We start from the raw sequence: 21,100 nt of genomic DNA, 5'->3' as shown, positions 1-21,100 counted from the left end.
GCTCAGGGATCTGGAGCGTGTGCAGAGGAAGGAGGACAACCTGAGACTACTGGAGGAGCAGAAGCTTCTCACCAGGCAGCTGGAGGCAGAGAGAGAGAGAGAGAGAGACGGTGCAGGGAGGCGGAGCTACAGACAAAAGGCCACACCCACCACTGACTGATTGGTAAGTAGTTCACATAGGTGCTGAAGGTAAAGGTTGTGACTGCGGTTGGCGGCTCCCTTCACTCGTCTGCTTGCTGCTGATGGACGACTGGAGACAGATTGACTGCGTCACACTCTCTCGTTGGTCGACATTTTTTGTTCATCTTGGCCTATTTTAAAGTCCGCCGACTTATCAGTGAGCATGTTTGTTTATTTTGTACCGCTTCTATCTGTGATCTTATTCCTTACCACCATCTCTCCTTGTGCCTTGGCTCCTTCTTCACCACGACAGTCCAATACAACGTCCATAAAGCATCAGACTCCGCTCCAATCCATCTATTCATCTCACACCCCAACATACCCCCACTCATGAACAAGACCCTGCAATACTTAAATTCCCCCACTTGGGGCAATGATGCTCCTCTGACCCCTTGATCTGTTAAAAGAAAAAAAAATATATATATATATATATAAAATTTTAATCACACATTAATGCAGTTTTTTTGGGGGGGCAGGGTTGCAAGTCTGTCACTGACTGCTGCCGCGGACATGGAGAAGAGAGCGGAACTTTTACATGGCCATTTTAATTTTCAGGTGCTTCCAGACACCATAGTCGTCAGAACCGAAGCCGCTAAAGTTCTCCTTACAGCAAACTGCGCTGAGTGCTGGGGGATAGGGGAGTGCGGGGCCAGCTTCACCTGGAAGATTTTTAAATTTATAACCCTCTGAAAGACTGTTGCCGCCATTTTGAGCACCAAATTGTGTGAAGGGAAGCCATAGTATTTTTTAATTAATCATTGTTACAGCCTTACTTTAAAGCCAAAAGAAACGAGGCATCAGGCCAAAACACAGAATAGTGTAGATGTGTGTCAGGAACATCAGAACTGCTAATTTATATACAGCAGTTTATTCAAGGAAATCCTTATGGGTTTTTTTTCTAACATAAAATAACTTGTAATTAAAATAGTTTTAAGATTCTTTAGAAATCTTTGATGTTTATCTGTAAATTAAAACCATAACTCACCTGTTTTTGTTTCAGGTGACTTAATTTCTTGATTAACATGATAATGACTCTTGGACATTTATTTTTAGACAAAATAGCGTGAAAAGTAATGTGTACATTTTTGAGTTTGGTATTTTCATTAACTCATATCTGCATTTCAACCAGGAAAAAAAAGACACTGTAAATAAATGTAAATCTTCATTACCAACACAACAGGAGATGATGTAACAATGGCTGCAGTGTGTTTGTTCATTAGGATTTCTCATGAGTAAATAATTTTTTAATCGAGTCATTTCAACATTAAATCACACCCTCATTGATTATGTGATTGCTTTTAATGTTGTAAACAGGACAGAGTAATTACTAAAATACGAATTTCACTATTCTAGTGGTTGTGAATGTTTTAAAATTATGCACAATAGGAGCGGGGCTTCTTCTACCTGTGCAAATGTCTTTTTGACTGAACTTTGACTTCATGGACATGTTTATTGATTCCTTCATTTAATGTTAAAATAAGGAAAAGGTTTTTTCAAATAATAAAATAGTTACTGTTAAAAGTGCCTTTGTTTTATTTCTAAGCGTAGCAGCAGGTGTGAGTTTGCAGAGACGACAGGTGAGCTGGACTCTCAGCACATTTAACCAGATGAAGGTCTCCTCTGCAGCTTCAACCTCAAATTGGTGGCGATTTTGGAAACACTTTCCTCACATCTTGAAAGGCAGAGATGTTCTCTTCTTCTGTCTGGACTTCAAATTTTCGTATATTTATTTAGACCATCAAAGAAGGCCCTTTATAAGCCCATAATGCAAAAGCCTTGTTGGGGGCCTAAGCATCCTGAACCCGCAGCTTTTTAAGGTGATTTTTCTGTCCCATTACAAAGAAATCCTGCTGAGGACCCTGTTAACTGCAACTGCATAAACAAAATGCTGTTGTTAATTGTTTGCAGAACAAACCTTATGGAACTTTGGTTCATATGGCAGAACATTTAAAATAAAATTGTGCTATACACTACTTTTGAATTCATTTTTGGATTTTGCAATTAATCACGATTAATCATGGAAATCAGGCAATTAATTGCGATTAAAAATTTTAAGCGTTGCCCAGCTTTAATGTTTAACTACAACCCCATTTCCAATGAAGTTGGGACGTTGTGTAAAATGTAAATAAAAACAGAATCCAATGATTTTCAAATCCTCTTGAACCTATATTCAATTGAATACACCACAAAGACAAGATATTTAATGTTCAAACTGATAAACTTTATTGTTTTTGTGTGAATATTTGCTCATTTTGAAATGGATGCCTGCAACATGTTTCAAAAAGCTGGGACAGTGGTGTGTTTACTACTGTGTTACATCACCTTTCCTTCTAACAACACTCAATAAGCGTTTGGGAACTGAGGACACTAATTGTTGAAGCTTTGTAGGTGGAATTCTTTCCCATTCTTGCTTGATGTACGACTTCAGTTGTTCAACAGTCCGGGGTCTCCGTTGTCATATTTTGTGCTTCATAATGCGCCACACATTTTCAATGGGTGACAGGTCTGGACTGCAGACAGGCCAGTCTAGTACCTGCACTCTTTTACTACGAAGCCACGCTGTTGGAACACGTGCAGAATGTGTCTTGGCATTGTCTTGCTGAAATAAGCAGGGACGTCCCTGAAAAAGACGTTGCTTGGATGGCAGCATGTGTTGCTCCAAAACCTGGATGTACCTTTCAGCATTGATGGTGGCATCACAGATGTGTAAGTTGTCCATGCCATGGGCACTAACACACCCCCATACCATCACAGATGCTGTTTTTTGAACTTTGCACTGGTAACAATCTGGATGGTCTTTTTCCTCTTTTGTCTGGAGGACACGACGTCCATGATTTCCAAAAACAATTTGAAATGTGGACTCATCAGACCACAGCACACTTTTCCACTTTGTGTCTGTCCATTTCAAATGAGCTCAGGCCCAGAGAAGGCGGCGGTGTTTCTGGATGTTGTTGATGTTTGGCTTTCACTTTGCATGGTAGAGTTTTAACTTGCACTTGTAGATGTAGTGACGAACTGTGTTAACTGACAATGGTTTTCTGAAGTGTTCCTGAGCCCACGAGGTAAGATCCTTTACACAATGATGTCGGTTTTTAATGCAGTGCCGCCTGAGGGATCGAAGGTCACGAGCATTCAGTGTTGGTTTTCAGCCTTGCCGCTTAAGTGTAGAAAGTTCTCCAGATTCTCTGAATCTTCTGATTATATTATGGACTCTAGATGATGGAATCCCTAATTCCTTGCAACTGAACATTGAGAAACATTGTTCTTAAACTGTTGGACTATTTTTTCACGCAGTTGTTCATAAAGTGGTGATCCTCACCCCATCTTTGCTTGTGAACGGCTGAGCCTTTTGGGATGCTCCTTTTATACTCAATCATTACACTCACCTGTTTCCAATTAACCTGTTCACCTGTGGAATGTTCCAAACAGGTGTTCTTTGAGCATTTATGAACTGTCCCAGCTTTTTTGAAACGTGTTGCAGGCATCCATTTCAAAATGAGCAAATATTCGCACAAAAACAATAAAGTTTATCAGTTTGAACATTAAATATCTTGTCTTTGTGGTGGATTCGATGGAATATAGGTTGAAGAGGATTTGAAAATCATTGTATTCTGTTTTTATTTCCAATTTCATTGGAATTGGGGTTGTATCTATATACATATCAGGGTGCCCACCAGGATTTTTTCACAGCATAGGCGGGGGGAGCTTAGCAGGGCCTAGCCGCACGACAAGTGTTGCAGGTGTGACTAGGAGAGTCCGGGGGCATCCCCTTGAGAAAATTTTGTACTTTATAACCCTTTGAAACATTATTTCCTGCATTTTGAGAGCCACTTTGTGTTACAAGCTGGGGTGTTAAATAACGTGCGACATGTCCTTTAAAAAAGGGGAAAAAAACAACAGAAAAACCCCCGTATGCTGGTTAAATCACAGCATAGGGGGCCCTATGCTCAACAGCACTAGCAAGAACCCTGTGTGTGTGTGTGTGTGTGTGTGTGTGTGTGTGTGTGTGTGTGTGTGTGTGTGTGTGTGTATATATATATATATATATATATATATATATATATATATACATACACACACACACACACACACACACACACACACACACACACACAAACTGAACAAAAATATAAACACAACACTTTTGTTTCTGCTCACGTTTTCCATGAGCTGAGCTCAAAGATCTAAAACATTTTCTACATACACAAAAGACCTGTTTCTCAAATATTGTTCACAAATCTGTCTAAATCTGTGTTAGTGAGCACTTTTCCTTTGCTGAGATAATCCAATCCACCTCACAGGTGTGCCATATCAAGATGCTGATTAGACAGCATGATTATTGCACAGGTGTGCCTGAGGCTAATTGCAGACGAATAAAAAAAGACCTATTACATATTTAGCCTTACCTTAGCCAAGCCATCCCTCTCTGTTGTGGCTGTTTCACAAAGTCCAACAAGTCCAGTGCCGAGTAGGGGCTCGTTCTCTAAGACCCAACATCTGTGTACAGGTGCAATGTGTAGACAGTGCCATCTTATGGTTGTAGATGATAATGCAGTATATTTTTGACATGTAAGTTGCAAGATCAGTCAAACAAGAAGAAGACAAAAAGGTGTGAGTTATAGTCCAGAGAATTCACTGATAAATCCTCTGTGATGAAGTCCACAAACTCTTGTGCCTGGTCTGATGTTTGACAGGTGAGTGTGCGTCACCATGGACAGCAGCAGTGAAGCGCTCGCTGCGCTGGGGGACGAGACAGTGTGCACATCTGTGTCAGAGGGTCTGGAGGAGGGTGAGGTAGAAGGTGAGACGCTACTGATTGTGGAGTCTGAGGACCAGGGTTCTGTGGATCTGTCTCACGATCACAGCGGCGACTCACTGACTAGCGACATGGGCGAGGAGGCGGACGGCATGTGGGGCTGTGAGGACATGGCATTCTACTGTGAGCGCTGCCACAAGTGGATCCCTGCAGGTGAGCAGCTTCCAGCTGTCAAGAAGAACCTCTTTACCTTTGTTTATTGTAGACGGAACTGACATCCATCTGGCCGCCACCTTCACCTTAAATCTCACTCCAATCAACACTGTCTTTAAAAAATGATATTCCAGATTGTGAATCATTACTGCCAACTCTAAAAATAAAATTAGTCTCACAGCGTCTGCAAAATGTACAGATTCAGAGCCATAACAGTGACATAACCACCTGTGTCCACTTCATGTCTTACTCCGGGACGTGTGGTCAGTCTGCTTGTGTAAACTTAATGTCTCCAAATGTAATATGGCTTTACGCCACGCTGCATAAAAATAAAATAATAATTTCGTAGCTGATTATGCATTTGCTCTTACAACCCCTGGCAAAAATGATGGAATCACCGGCCTCGGAGGATGTTCGTTCAGTTGTTTAATTTTGTAGAAAAAAAGCAGATCACAGACATGACACAAAACTAAAGTCATTTCAAATGACAACTTTCTGGCTTTAAGAAACACTATAAGAAATCAAGAAAAAGATTGTGGCAGTCAGTAACGGTTGCTTTTTTAGACCAAGCAGACGAAAAAAAATATGGAATCACTCAATTCTGAGGAATAAATTATGGAATCACCCTGTAAATTTTCATCCCCAAAACTAACACCTGCATCAAATCAGATCTGCTCGTTAGTCTGCATCTAAAAAGGAGTGATCACACCTTGGAGAGCTGTTGCACCAAGTGGACTGACATGAATCATGGCTCCAACACGAGAGATGTCAATTGAAACAAAGGAGAGGATTATCAAACTCTTAAAAGAGGGTAAATCATCACGCAATGTTGCAAAAGATGTTGGTTGTTCACAGTCAGCTGTGTCTAAACTCTGGACCAAATACAAACAACATGGGAAGGTTGTTAAAGGCAAACATACTGGTAGACCAAGGAAGACATCAAAGCGTCAATACAGAAAACTTAAAGCAATATGTCTCAAAAATCGAAAATGCACAACAAAACAAATGAGGAACAAATGGGAGGAAACTGGAGTCAACGTCTGTGACCGAACTGTAAGAAACCGCCTAAAGGAAATGGGATTTACATACAGAAAAGCTAAAGCCATCATTAACACCTAAACAGAAAAAAACAAGGTTACAATGGGCTAAGGAAAAGCAATCGTGGACTGTGGATGACTGGATGAAAGTCATATTCAGTGATGAATCTTGAATCTGCATTGGGCAAGGTGATGATGCTGGAACTTTTGTTTGGTGCCGTTCCAATGAGATTTATAAAGATGACTGCCTGAAGAGAACATGTAAATTTCCACAGTCATTGATGATATGGGGCTGCATGTCAGGTAAAGGGGCTGGGGAGATGGCTGTCATTACATCATCAATAAATGCACAAGTTTACGTTGATATTTTGGACACTTTTCTTATCCCATCAATTGAAAGGATGTTTGGGGATGATGAAATCATTTTTCAAGATGATAATGCATCTTGCCATAGAGCAAAAACTGTGAAAACATTCCTTGCAAAAAGACACATAGGGTCAATGTCATGGCCTGCAAATAGTCCGGATCTTAATCCAATTGAAAATCTTTGGTGGAAGTTGAAGAAAATGGTCCATGACAAGGCTCCAACCTGCAAAGCTGATCTGGCAACAGCAGTCAGAGAAAGTTGGAGCCAGATTGATGAAGAGTACTGTTTGTCACTCATTAAGTCCATGCCTCAGAGACTGCAAGCTGTTAGAAAAGCCAGAGGTGGTGCAACAAAATACTAGTGATGTGTTGGAGCGTTCTTTTGTTTTTCATAATTCCATAATTTTTTACTCAGAATTGAGTGATTCCATATTTTTTTCCCTCTGCTTGGTCTAAAAAAGTAACCATTACTGACTGCCACAATTTTTTATCCTGATTTCTTATAGTGTTTCTTAAAGCCAGAAAGTTGCCATTTGAAATGACTTTAGTTTTGTGTCATGTCTGTGATCTGCTTTTTTTCTACAAAATTAAACAACTGAATGAACATCCTCCGAGGCCGGTGATTCCATCATTTTTGCCAGGGGTTGTAGCTGTTATTCCACAGAAACTTTGCTTCTGTGATCAGGACAATGATATTTTGAAATTTGTCTATTTTCAAGAATATTCTCGATTCGCCTTCACTACTGAGTAGTCTTCTAGAATGTTCTTTAACTGCTAGAACTGTCCAGAATATTCTAGAAGTTTCCAGAATTATCTAGAAATTTCAAGAAACTTTTAGAACTTTCTACAACATTAGAAAAAATAAAATCAAAGTTTGTGCTGAATGTAGTCATTTTTCCATAGACTTTAGACATAAGCAGTTGAAATATAACACTTAGAAGCCAGGAACAAAAATTGTGTTACATAGTGTTATTTATAACACACACACACATATATATATACTCAACAAAAATATAAACGCAACACTTTTGGTTTTGCTCCCATTTTGTATGAGATGAACTCAAAGATCTAAAACTTTTTCCACATACACAATATCACCATTTCCCTCAAATATTGTTCACAAACCAGTCGAAATCTGTGATAGTGAGCACTTCTCCTTTGCTGAGATAATCCATCCCACCTCACAGGTGTGCCATATCAAGATGCTGATTAGACACCATGATTAGTGCACAGGTGTGCCTTAGACTGCCCACAATAAAAGGCCACTCTGAAAGTTGCAGTTTTGTTTTATTGGGGGGGGATACCAGTCAGTATCTGGTGTGACCACCATTTGCCTCATGCAGTGCAACACATCTCCTTCGCATCATCCGTGAAGAGAACACCTCTCCAACGTGTCAAATGCCAGCGAATGTGAGCATTTGCCCACTCAAGTCGGTTACGACGACGAACTGGCGTCAGGTCGAAACCCCGATGAGGACGACGAGCATGCAGATGAGCTTCCCTGAGACGGTTTCTGACAGTTTGTGCAGAAATTCTTTGGTTATGCAAACCGATTGTTTCAGCAGCTGTCCGAGTGGCTGGTCTCAGACGATCTTGGAGGTGAACATGCTGGATGTGGAGGTCCTGGGCTGGTGTGGTTACACGTGGTCTGCAGTTGTGAGACTGGTTGGATGTACTGCCAAATTCTCTGAAACGCCTTTGGAGACGGCTTATGGTAGAGAAATGAACATTCAATACACGAGCAACAGCTCTGGTTGACATTCCTGCTGTCAGCATGCCAATTGCACGCTCCCTCAAATCTTGCAACATCTGTGGCATTGTGCTGCGTGATAAAACTGCAACTTTCAGAGTGGCCTTTTATTGTGGGCAGTCTAAGGCACACCTGTGCACTAATCATGGTGTCTAATCAGTATCTTGATATGGCACACCTGTGAGGTGGGATGGATTATCTCAGCAAAGGAGAAGTGCTCACTATCACAGATTTAGACTGGTTTGTGAACAATATTTGAGGGAAATGGTGATATTGTGTATGTGGAAAAAGTTTTAGATCTTTGAGTTCATCTCATACAAAATGGGAGCAAAACCAAAAGTGTTGCGTTTATATTTTTGTTGAGTGTATATATGTTCATGACAAGTTCATGAAATTAATGTTTTAAACGTTTCAGAATTTTCTTTGTACAGTGGCTCACAGCCGCGCGCAGTTCACACTCAGTTCACACACAGTTCACACACAGTTCACACACAGTTCACACTCAGTTCACACACAGTTTACACGCAGTTTACACGCAGTTTACAATGGGTTTACTCACTGGCATGCCAGACTGTGTGCCATTGTTAAGGTGTCTTGTGCGGAAATACAGTCATGATCTAAATTTACAGACGGCACAGCGAGAAATCTGTGGTTCTCTCTGCGACTGATCCTCCTTCTTCTGCCGCTGCTCTGAACGATTTACCCGACTGTGGTTCTCTCTGCGACTGATCCTCCTCCTTCTGCTGCTCTGACCGAGTTACCAGACTGTGGTTCTCTCTGCGACTGATCCTCCTCCTTCTGCTGCTCTGAACGAGTTACCAGACTGTGGTTCTCTCTGCGACTGATCCTCCTCCTTCTGCTGCTCTGAACGAGTTACCAGACTGTAGTTTTTTCTGCGACTGATCCTCCTTCTTCTGCTGCTCTGACCGAGTTACCAGACTGTGGTTTTTTCTGCGACTGATCCTCCTCCTTCTGCTGCTCTGAACGAGTTACCAGACTGTGGTTCTCTCTGCGACTGATCCTCCTCCTTCTGCTGCTCTGAACGAGTTACCAGACTGTGGTTCTCTCTGCGACTGATCCTCCTCCTTCTGCTGCTCTGACCGAGTTACCAGACTGTAGTTTTTTCTGCGACTGATCCTCCTTCTTCTGCTGCTCTGAACGAGTTACCAGACTGTGGTTCTCTCTGCGACTGATCCTCCTCCTTCTGCTGCTCTGAACGAGTTACCAGACTGTGGTTCTCTCTGCGACTGATCCTCCTCCTTCTGCTGCTCTGAACGAGTTACCAGACTGTGGTTCTCTCTGCGACTGATCCTCCTTCTTCTGCTGCTCTGACCGAGTTACCAGACTGTGGTTTTCTCTGCGACTGATCCTCCTCCTTCTGCTGCTCTGACCGAGTTACCAGACTGTGGTTTTCTCTGCGACTGATCCTCCTCCTTCTGCTGCTCTGAACGAGTTACCAGACTGTGGTTTTCTCTGCGACTGATCCTCCTTTTGCTGCTCTGACCGAGTTACCAGACTGTGGTTTTCTCTGCGACTGATCCTCCTTTTGCTGCTCTGAACGAGTTACCAGACTGTGGTTTTCTCTGCGACTGATCCTCCTTTTGCTGCTCTGAACGAGTTACCAGACTGTGGTTCTCTCTGTGATTGATCCCCAGCTCAGCTCCACGGGGAGCAGCCTAGCTACCTGAAAGGAGACAACTTCTTCAAGTTCATCTGCTCCGACTGCTCCGAGGACGGCAAGGAGACCTTCGACAGGATGAGACTTACCTGGCAGCAGGTACCTGCTGATGTCATCATCCAGCGCCCGGCCCGCCCAGGCTGCTGCCATTTCTCACTTTGTGCAGTTTTCCTCAAAAATGATTGATTAATAAGACATTTTTAGGAAATGTTTTTGGGGTCAGAAAGTCAGTGTCACGGCAGCATTTTCATTCTGAAATTTGAGAAAAGTAACTTGTTAGTGGACTCGACGCACACTGACTCGCGGAGTGTTTGGGGGCCAAAGGTCAAGGTCACAGGGCACGGGTTTTAGTAGAAGGTATAGCATCAGATTCTGATGGCATCATGCTGCCCCTCCCCTTTGTGACATCACTTCAGTGGAGTGGCCAGTGGAGTGGCAAGCCCCGCCCACATTCACCCTGTGATCTGTGGGAGACGACTGGAGGATTCTGCAGATAAACAAACACTTCAGGATTCGTGTTGAATGAATATGAATGATGCTTTGCAGCAGGTTTTTGTGTGTGTGTGTGGGGGGAGGGGGGGGGGGAGGGGGTGTAGTTGGTTCTTCTGGTTTCCTGGGATACGACCGTGTGATTTGTATTTATTTATTGCAGATGTTTTTACCCGTCATCTGGATTTCAGCTATATTTGAATTACAGAAGGAATGAATAATGAACTGGTCACTCCTTTAAATATCATCAAAGGCAGAAATGGTGTACGAGGGGCGAATGAGAAGTTCTGAGCCTGACCCAGAAACAGGGCGTGGTTCTCAGCGTGATGGAGAACCACGCCCTGTTTCTGGGTCAGGCTCAGAACTTCTCAATTGCCCCTCATAAATGGGATGTCCAATAATTGAAGCACCCACCAGGTGGTGCCGTTGCACTCTGTCTGACCTTTAAATCTAGTTTTGTTTTGTAAACTGTCAGTATTTTTCATGTTTGTTTTTTTTTTGTGATTTATTCATTCCTTTATGAGCTTAATTTAGCTGTTTTCTCCACTTTTGCTTTGCATGTGTAAAAATATTTACAACAAACCTTTTTAACTTTAACTGTCAAAGCAAATGGTGACTATCTGCTCTCTGGCACCTTCAGGTGGTGATGTTGGCAATGTACAACCTGTCTCTGGAAGGAACTGGCCGTCAGGGTTACTTTAGGTGGAAGGAGGACATCTGTGCTTTCATTGGCCGACACTGGAACTTCCTGCTGGGAGCGAGGTCACGTTGTCTGTTTGCTCGTGATTAATCAGAGTGATCAGTGATTGAAGGTGATCAGCAGGTTTCCAAACCAAAGATATTACAGTGGAGGGAAACAAACCAAACATTTCTGGTGCTGGATACGCCCCCTCTGTGCTCAGAAAAGGGGCGTGTCCTTTCTGCTGCAGACTGTGGGTGTGTCACAGGGCTCAGAGGAGCTCATTGGCTGTTTGTCCCAGAGTGAGCAGGAAACGATGACAGCAGAGAGTCTTCATGCAGTGTATTGTGGGACTTGAAGGTTTAGGAGTTAAAATGTCCTTTCTTAGTTTCTCTTCAGTTTCTCATCTGAAAAGAAGTCAGAATGAACAGAAGCAGCTGTTATCCGTCCGTCTGTCAGGCTGCCAAAAGGCAGCATTCGCGCCAACGCCGTCCTGACGCAAAATAAAGGCCGGACGCAAGATATAAAATTTGCCGTGTCCCCAGGACACGTGCACCGTGTTGAGAACATTCAAAAATTGATTTGTAGAATAACATCTCTATTGTTTATGTTTCTCGCAGTGAGTCCCTGTGTGTCCCCCTGTCTGTCCTTCTGTGTCTGTCCATCTATGTTGTCCCCCTGGGTCTGTCCCCCTCTGTCTGTCCCTCTGTGTTGTCCCCCTCTGTCTGTCCCTCGGTGTCTGCCCCCCTCTGTCTGTCCCTTGGTGTCTGTCCCTCTGTGTCTGTCCCCCTCTGTCTGTCCCTCGGTGTTGTCCCCCTCTGTCTGTCCCTCGGTGTCTGTCCCCCTCTGTCTGTCCCTCTGTGTCTGAGTGTCTCACAGCGCCGTGACACACAGCGAGCAGAGTTTTACAAACATATTTTTTAACTTTTCTTTCAGCCTGCTCTGAGTGTCCTCGCTGTGGGTTAACTAAAAACACACAAACACTAACAGGCGTTTTCCCCTCCCAAAATACGCCAAAAATATCTTCCTGCTGACGGCATGACATCAGTACGCTGATAAAACCTTCTTACCTGTCGATCATTTCCACATTAATACACTCATTCTTGATTGTTCCTGCTCACAGATGGCAAACCAGGGGTGCATCCAGACAGAAAGGGGAGACATGTCCTCCCCAACACCCCTTGATTAAAGGTCCAGTTTTGAAGACAGTTTGTCATACTACTACTATAATTTTAACTAAAATGTCTTGAGTGGCCCCCAGACCCCTTACTGACAAAGGTCCACTTTGAAGCCCTCGCCTTTTTTAATCAGTCAAACATGAAATGAGTTTATAGTGCCCCCACCCACATTAAGGCTCCTCCTCTTGGTGTGTACGTCAGCTAATGGTTTAATGTTTGATCTCACTGGGCTTTGAGTTGATAATGGCGTCTCCTGCAGGAAGAAAACGTCCACATGGTGGAGCACGGTGGCTGGCTGTCTGTCGGTTGGAAGTCCGGCCTTCTTCCAGTCAGGAGCACATGAGTTCGGCGAGCCCGGCTGGTGGAAGCTGGTCCATAACCGACCACCAACTCTGCGGCCTGAAGTGGACAAATCTGCTGCTAAAACCAAAGGTAACACTGTTGTGCACAAGTGTAGTCCAGGAGAACTAGACCACATAATCCAGACTGCTGTCCCTGCTAACCTGCAGCCGCCAAACCCACCATGGACCCCATCATCACCGTGGAGGGACTGAGGAAACGCGGTGCCCGAAACCCGGTGGAGAATGCCATGCAGCTAAAGGAGAAGCGCTCACGCACACAGGAGGCCAAAGACATCCGACGGGCTCAGAAGGAGGCAGCGGGAGGCTTCACGGACCGCAGCGCCTCCTCCACACCGGTCAAAATGGGCGGGGCTCGAAGTGGGGGCAGCGGGCATCGGCCTGACTTCATCCTGGAGAAAGGCGAGGTTATCGATTTCTCATCACTCAGCTCTTCAGACCAAACGCCGCTCACCAGCCCGTCGCCTTCACCCTCCCCAGACTTCTCTGCGCCAGGAACGCCGGCGTCTCACTCTGCCACACCCAGCCTGCTGTCAGAGGCGGATCTTATTCCTGACGTCATGCCTCCACAGGCTTTGTTCCACGGTGAGTCTGATTAAAGTGCTGTGATGTCAACACTGGTGATGTCTCTCTGACGTGTCCTCTGTGCTCCCTCGTGATGTCCCTCTGACGTGTCCTCTGTCCTTCCTCGTGATGTGTCCTCTGTCCTTCCTCGTGATGTCCCTCTGACGTGTCCTCTGTCCTTCCTCGTGATGTCCCTATGACGTGTCCTCTGTCCTTCCTCGTGATGTCCCTATGACGTGTCCTCTGTCCTTCCTCGTGCTGTCCCTATGACGTGTCCTCTGTGCTCCCTCGTGATGTTCCTCTGGTGTGTCCTCTGTGCTTCCTCGTGATGTCCCTCTGACGTGTCCTCTGTGCTCCCTGTCCTTCCTCGTGATGTCCCTCTGACGTGTCCCCTGTCCTTCCTCGTGATGTCCCTCTGACGTGTCCTCTGTCCTTCCTCGTGATGTCTCTCTGACGTGTCCTCTGTGCTCCCTCGTGATGTCCCTCTGACGTGTCCTCTGTGCTCCCTCGTGATGTCCCTCTGACGTGTCCTCTGTGCTCCCTCGTGATGTCCCTCTGACGTGTCCTCTGTCCTTCCTCGTGATGTCCCTCTGACGTGTCCTCTGTGCTCCCTCGTGATGTCTCTCTGACGTGTCCTTTGTGCTCCGTCGTGATGTCTCTCTGACGTGTCCTCTGTGCTTCCTGGTGATATCCCTCTGACATGTCCTCTGTGCTCCCTCGTGATGTCCCTCTGACATGTCTTCTGTCCTTCCTCGTGATGTCTCTGACGTGTCCTCTGTCCTTCCTCGTGATGTCCCTCTGACGTGTCCTCTGTCCTTCCTCGTGATGTCCCTCTGACGTGTCCTCTGTGCTCCCTCGTGATGTTCCTCTGGTGTGTCCTCTGTGCTTCCTCGTGATGTCCCTCTGACGTGTCCTCTGTGCTCCCTGTCCTTCCTCGTGATGTCCCTCTGACGTGTCCCCTGTCCTTCCTCGTGATGTCCCTCTGACGTGTCCTCTGTCCTTCCTCGTGATGTCTCTCTGACGTGTCCTTTGTGCGCCGTCGTGATGTCTCTCTGACGTGTCCTCTGTGCTTCCTCGTGATGTCCCTCTGACGTGTTCTCTGTCCTTCCTCGTGATGTCCGTCCGACGTGTCCTGTGTGCTTCCTCATGATTGGTTTCTGTGTAGGCTCTCAGTTGTCCAGGTGGTTTCCATAGTAGAGAAGCTTGAATTTTCGACTGGACTGGGTTGCTTGACACGAGGACGTTTCACTTCTAATCGCAGAAGCTTCCTCAGCTAAAATGCTTGCTCCAGTAGTCTGACTTCTGTCTTGTAGAGAAGAATAACAGAAGCCAGCAAAGCTGGAGTTTTAAACATAACCAGACCCCACCTACCGAGAGGCAGACTGCTATAGGCTAGTGACTAAACAATAGCTCTAATTAGTACCTATTGTGCTCTAGTTAGTCCAACACAGAGCCGTACAGGTGCCCACAACTGCAGAGGGAAGGGCTAATGAACAACATGTCCGGAAAGCCCTCACAGTATGTGGGTACCCACGAAGGTCCTTGGATAAAGTGCAGAAGTCCCAAAGAAAGAGACCAAACAGACAGGAGACAGAGACAAGAAGAAGAGGAGTGTCTCTCCCTTATTTAACAGGAGTAGGGGAAAAACTACAGAGGATCTTCAGACAGCACAAAACCCCAGCTTACTTTAAACCTGTTAAGACCTTGAGACAAAAATTAGTTCAGCCTAAGGACAGGATCCATCAGAGCAATGTAGTGTATTCTATCAGATGTCAGGAAAACTGTAACGAACACTACATAGGTGAGACTAAGCAATCGTTACACAAAAGGCTAAACCAGCACCGCAGAGAGGTCGCCAGTGGACCTCAGTCTGCAGTTCATCTCCACCTTAAAGACACTAACCACACGTTTGAGGACAAGGAAGTTAAAATCTTAGCCAGAGAGAAGAAATGGTTTGAGAGAGGGGTCAAGGAGGCATTCTATGTGAAACAGTTGAAACCCAGCCTTAACCAGGGAGGGGGTCTGAGACACACTTTGTCCCCTGTTTACAATGGGGTACTCAGGTCAAAGCAGTTTCTTTTGTTCATGGTAATGAGTCATTCACGTCATCAGGAGAGTCGTCAGGAGAGGTGTCAGTCCCATCATTGGGAGGGACAGCTGCCCTGTCATTAGGAGGGTGATAACTAGGGATGGGTATTGATAAGATTTTATTGATATCGATGCCATTATCGATTCTGCTTATCGATCTGATTCCTTATCGATTCCCTTATTGATACCTCTTCTGAATTTTGTACTAAAAGTAGACTTTATAGGTTTTCTATGCATTTCATTGAGTCTTAAAGTAAATAAATATGAAATTGGTCACTGTATCCTTGATCTCTGGACATAAATAAAAATAAACAAAACGGTGTTTCGCTTTGAAGTTATTAATTCTGACTGGATTCTATCGTTCTAACTTGACTCGTCAGAGAGCCGCGTAGCGTTTGGAGCTGTGTGAACAGAACGGAGGACGATTCTCGTTTCTTTCTCCCAACAAGACAGGAGTCCCAGTTAGTGACTTTAACCCTCACAAAAGTGACTCACAATTGACATATTCAGGGATGAAAGTGGTGAAAAACAAAAAAAAAGCTGAAACCTAAAATTACCCCCCAACAACCACCTGCACGAAAATGTTTGAATTCTAGAAGCTCTGGAATGCAATCTGGGACTATTCCAGACAATAAACTGCAGTGAGTGCAGCATCCATTTAGTGAGAAAAAACCCAACTTTCCTTATTCACATTCATTCCAGTAGTATTCTGCTCTTACTAGGATGCAGCAGTTTTCTAGTTTGGCAGATAGTTCTGGAAGAAATCACTGAAGAAATTAACAAACTGAAAATATGGTTTGACCAAAACAAACTGTCATTAAACTTAAATAAGACAGGGATGAAGTGGAGGTGTAAGAGACACTAGGTGTTCACAGGAAACACTTATTTATTTATGTATGTATGTATTTATTTATTTATGTTCATTGTTAGTTTTATATTTTCTGTTGTGTTTTTATTCAGGTTCTTTTTGTCTCTTTTTCTAAAATTGTATATAATCATTAGAATAGTTATTATTACTATTATTGTTGTGCTTGCTATTATTATTAACATATAAACAAAAATAAATTGAAAAAATGTTACAATTTGTAATACATTTGACTCTTTTACGACAGCAAACGCTTGACAGCTGCAACAGCGTAATGCTAACATTAACATTGAAAATGCCATAGACATGCTAACGTGTTAGCATCGGTCCTGTTTTTAAGTTATAAAATACATCAACTGTTTCAGAAGACCATAACAGGTCACTTTAACATAAAAAGGTAAATAATGCTCACAGCCATATGCTATTTAGGGTTTTAGCGGGGGAAAGCGAAACAAAAAATTAATCAATGAAGCAATGATCGAAGCACTGGTTTGATCTGCAAATCACTGCTTCGATTGGTTCATGGTTCAAAGCAAAGCCGCGCTGCAGAAAAGTTGATTACAGACCCGCTGCAGGGTCTGTAATCAATGTAGAGAAATTATAATTTTCCTGACAAACACCTCCAAAAACAACGGCCACTCTGAAGGACCGATAAGGGAATCGTTAAATAAAAAGGTTATTGATGTCGGTGGATCGAATCATTTCTTAACGATACCCAAAAGGAACCGGTTCTCGATACCCATCCCTAGTGCTAACTAGACCACAATAGGTGCTAATTAGAGTTATTGTTTAGTCACTAGCCAATAGCAGTCTGCCTCTCGGTAGGAGGGGTCTGGTTAGGTTTAAAACACCAGCTTTTGTGGCTTCTATTATTCTTCTCTACAAGAGTCAAGACAGAAGTCAGACTACCAGAGCAAGAAATTTAGCTGAGGAAGCTTCTGTGATTAGAAGCAAAACGTCCTCGCATCAAGCAACTCAGTCCAGTTGAAGATTCAAGCTTCTCTACTTCCTCGTAATGTCCCTCTGACGTGTCCTCTGTGCTTCCTGAACCTCCAGATGATGAGGAGATGGAGGGGATGATTGATCCGGGCATGGAGTACCTTCCTCCTCCCAGTTCCAGTCTCATGACCCGTAAAAATTCCCGCCCAGCGCCACCGCACATCAAGTGTGAAGCAGAGAGTGAGGATGATGAAAGCCGTGAACGCGTGAACTTTGGCCAGCCACTGGGAGGCGGTGGCGGCCAGCTTTTCTCTGGTATGGAATGCAGTGGTGGCAGTGGCGGCCCTGAGAGGAGGTGGATCATGTATCCTGAAAAAGCGGACAGAGTTGGCGCGGTCTCGCAGAGTCCTCTGTACATCCCCCTCAGTCTGTACGAGGAGAAGATGCTGCTCCGGCGGCTGGATGAATGCCCGCTGGCGCTGGCCGTCACGCCGCAGGCCAAACGCTTACACAGGAAACTGCTGGTCCGACAAGCCAAGAGACAGAGAGGGCTCCCCCTGCTGGACGTTGACCGTGCTGTCAGTGCCACCCTCAGCCTTGTGGGAGGGATCTACGGTGCCCAGGAGCCAGAGCCTTTGATGGGAGGCAGGGCCGGCGGGAAGTACTACGCCAGGAGCAAAGAGCTGTACGTCCTCGACCGCTTTCAGGTACCTTCAGCATTCAATCAGAAGCTTTTTACTCTCACATTTAGTCCAGCATGTCCTGAGGTTCATGTGTGTGATCTGACGCCACTGACACCTGGACCACTTACTGAGGCGTCTGACTATGTTTGTAGACTAACGTGTCCACTCGGAGGGGAGTCCAGCAGTCCTCAGTGTCCTTCTGGCATCGCCTGATGGGAGGAGAATGCGGTTTGGAGCAGAGCATTAAGAGTCCTTATACGTCTCGCATACTGAAACCATACATCAGGTAGTGTGTCCTCAGCCGTCCTCACGCAGCGGGTGTCCAACCCTGTCCCTGTAGAGGACCTGCCTGCATGTTTTGTAGGTCTACCTGATGCTATTCCTCAGCTCCTCATTGACTGAGTTCCTCAGCTGTGGGCGGAGTTTAGAGAGTTGGACAACATGCAGGTCAGGCGCTCTGCAGGAGCATGGTTGGAAGTCACTGAGGTTGCGTGTCCTCCAGCTGTCTTGTGTTATGTGGATACTGTTTTCATGTCTGGGAAGTGACTCAGCATTTTCAAAATTCCAAACTGGAACACGCAGGAACCAATGGCAGCAAATCAGGTCTGGGAAGACATGCTGGTCCACCTCAGGACAGAACCTTTCTGGGCCCACAGTGAGTCTAGTTTGTTGGTTTCCTTTGTTTTGGCCGTTGGTGCGTCCGGTGACTGAGCTCTTGTTCTGCCTCACAAACTGACCAACGGAGGGAAAACAAGCAAACAAACAAAAACACACGGTGTCTGTGTCAGAATGATCCCACGTGTCAGATAAACGCTTCTTCACATGTGGCTAGTTGGAACCATCTACTGTGAACTGATTCCATCTGCTCAAAGTGATGTTCATCAGTGAAATCATCTCCTGGAGTGCCCCCTTGTGGCCCTTTCTGGAATCAGTTTGAGGCCTGTGGTCTCGACCCATTAAAGGGGCGGTGCAACATTAACGTCATACTGCATCAATTTCGGATTTAACCCTCCGGAGTTTTGGCTATTTTGGGTGTTTTTGACTACTGTTGGTTTTACCGTCATAATTTACCTTAAAAAACTGTTTACTTTGCCTTGATTGGTGTCATTTTTTTCAGCACAACCTCACCTGTGTGACTTCACAGGTTTTCTTTGATTCTGATATACTGCATTAAAACAGTGACCCTAAATTCACCCCAGAACATAAAATTCAAATCAGAAAAAAAGTTAGTTTTTTTTACTGTGAGAACCAGAAATATTTTAATGAACCATTTTCATAACTATAAATTGTAAACTTCAAAAATATATGTAAAAATGTAGCATAAACAAAGTTATATACAACAATTCACATTAAAATGCAGGAAATGTTTCAGGCCTTTTTTGTGGCTATTTACATGCAATAAGATGCCACACAAATTATCTTTGTGCCACTCAGAGAAACAATTCAGGATTTCAGACAAACAATTTCAGAAGCCCCCAAAATTTGTACAGATATTCCACCTCACTGTCCATGTGTATTTTCCCGTAATTCCTTTTGGTAGTATATATATATATATATATATATATATATATATATATATATATATATATATATAATATAATATAAAGGTTTTTTGGGCTTTGGGGGGGGGTGTCTCCACCTGAACTCCTGCTTAGTGCTGGGGCTGTGTGTCTCCACCCTGCTGTGCTCCAAGAAGGAAGGAGAAGCGCGCGGTCCGATCCAACGAGCTGAGCTGTGCACACAGATTGGTGAATCCACCTGCTCTCGTTCATCCAGATCAGAACAATAAAGTCCACTTCATCATCAGATTGATCTCGCTTTGGGTCAGACTGTGATGACGTGCTCTGTGCTTCAGTCGTCTACATGCAGTTCAAAAAAAGAGAGAGACTTTATGCGCTGTTCCAAGACGCCTTATTATTTTGATGCACTAAATAAATAAAAAACTACACCACATACAAAAACACTCCACCACACACACTAAAACACACTCCAAGCATGGCAAATATCACAACTTTCAAAATTTATTACTTTCTGCTTTTTGCTCCGCGTGCTATTTCCCTTTGTGAGGGTGCGTCATTCGACTCCAGAGGGTTAATCAGGTTTTAATGCTAACAGTGTGGCGTATGACTGAAGATGTGCTGATTTGAATACAGTCACATGATTTCAGAGATGATATGTAAAACTCAAGTATGTTGTTGCCATCATGATTGTTTTGTGTAAATATAAGCGCGCTAAAGCATGTTGATCTGATAAAACACATAGCTCCGCCCACTTTAGGGTGCCAAGTGATGTGTGTGAAATGGTGTCACAACTTTGCGTGTGTTTGTGCTGGTCCACATGTTTGTCCTTCAGGAGGGACTATGAGAGCCGGCCTGTGAAGATGAGGCTGCTGACGGAGATCAGATCATATCCTTACAGGAACCAAGCCGGTTGGGTCCCCGAGTCTGACGCCCCCATTGACTACTGCTACGTACGACCAAACCACATCCCATCCGTCAACGCCATGTGTCACGACAGCTTCTGGCCCGGTGAGGTCACGGACACACAGAGGTTACTGCCGAGGGGTTGGTCAGCGTTCCTTTATGGGTTTTGTGTTGCAGGTGTAGATCTGTCGGAGTGTTTGCAGTACCCAGACTTCAGCGTGGTCGTCCTCTACAAGAAGGTGGTGGTTGGTTTCGGCTTCATGGTGCCCGACGTCAAGTACAACGAGGCCTACATCTCCTTCCTGTTGGTTCATCCTGAGTGGAGGAGAGCTGGAATCGGTACCTTCATGATCTACCATTTGATCCAGGTGGGTCTTAATGGTCGTGTCTGAGTTAAGACAAAAAATAGTATAAACTAGCAGTAGTGGGCACAGCTAAAAATTTAGCTTTGATAAGCGCTAATCCGCTAACTGAAACGTTAACTTTTATAATGCTAAACCGCTAAAAACTTTAGTGGAATCTGCAGCTAAGCGCTAACAGCTAACTCTTAGTATTGACTTAGTACGCTGTCGGCTAAGCCAGTTTCGAGTTTTAGCACCGCAAGTGCTTCTGGGTAACTTCAAAAGTGAACACAAACGGAAAACAAACAACGGGCCAGAGCTTCTGTCTCGATGCACCCGACACGCTGCTACAAAAAACAGCATCATTTATTTTCAGCATACATGGACTCAGACAGCGGGCAGAAGACATGAAACACAAAGCACCATAAAACTCATGTTTCATTTAAAACCAACTAATTCCAGAGAGTTTATTGACGTTAACAGCAACTCTGTCATTTTTTTTTCTATGTCAT

At 44.4% G+C, this 21,100-nt stretch overlaps 1 protein-coding gene across 1 annotated transcript in view; it reads left to right on the top strand.

The window, feature by feature from the left end:
* Positions 1-16: 16 nt before the first annotated feature.
* Positions 17-21,100, top strand: part of kat14 (lysine acetyltransferase 14) — a 26,255-nt gene continuing 5,171 nt past the window's right edge. Inside the window, exons 1-10 of the mRNA XM_034189265.1 lie at positions 17-163; positions 4,875-5,149; positions 9,958-10,079; positions 11,110-11,231; positions 12,586-12,758; positions 12,836-13,270; positions 17,259-17,848; positions 17,977-18,110; positions 20,177-20,352; positions 20,425-20,615. Coding sequence (XP_034045156.1) covers positions 4,891-5,149; positions 9,958-10,079; positions 11,110-11,231; positions 12,586-12,758; positions 12,836-13,270; positions 17,259-17,848; positions 17,977-18,110; positions 20,177-20,352; positions 20,425-20,615 — 2,202 coding nt within the window. The 5' untranslated portion in view covers positions 17-163; positions 4,875-4,890. The remainder of the gene's footprint in view (positions 164-4,874; positions 5,150-9,957; positions 10,080-11,109; positions 11,232-12,585; positions 12,759-12,835; positions 13,271-17,258; positions 17,849-17,976; positions 18,111-20,176; positions 20,353-20,424; positions 20,616-21,100) is intronic.

This window comes from Thalassophryne amazonica, chromosome 15, assembly GCF_902500255.1.
Source record: "Thalassophryne amazonica chromosome 15, fThaAma1.1, whole genome shotgun sequence".
NCBI lineage: Eukaryota > Metazoa > Chordata > Actinopteri > Batrachoidiformes > Batrachoididae > Thalassophryne > Thalassophryne amazonica.
This window is presented reverse-complemented; position numbering and strand designations above follow the sequence as displayed.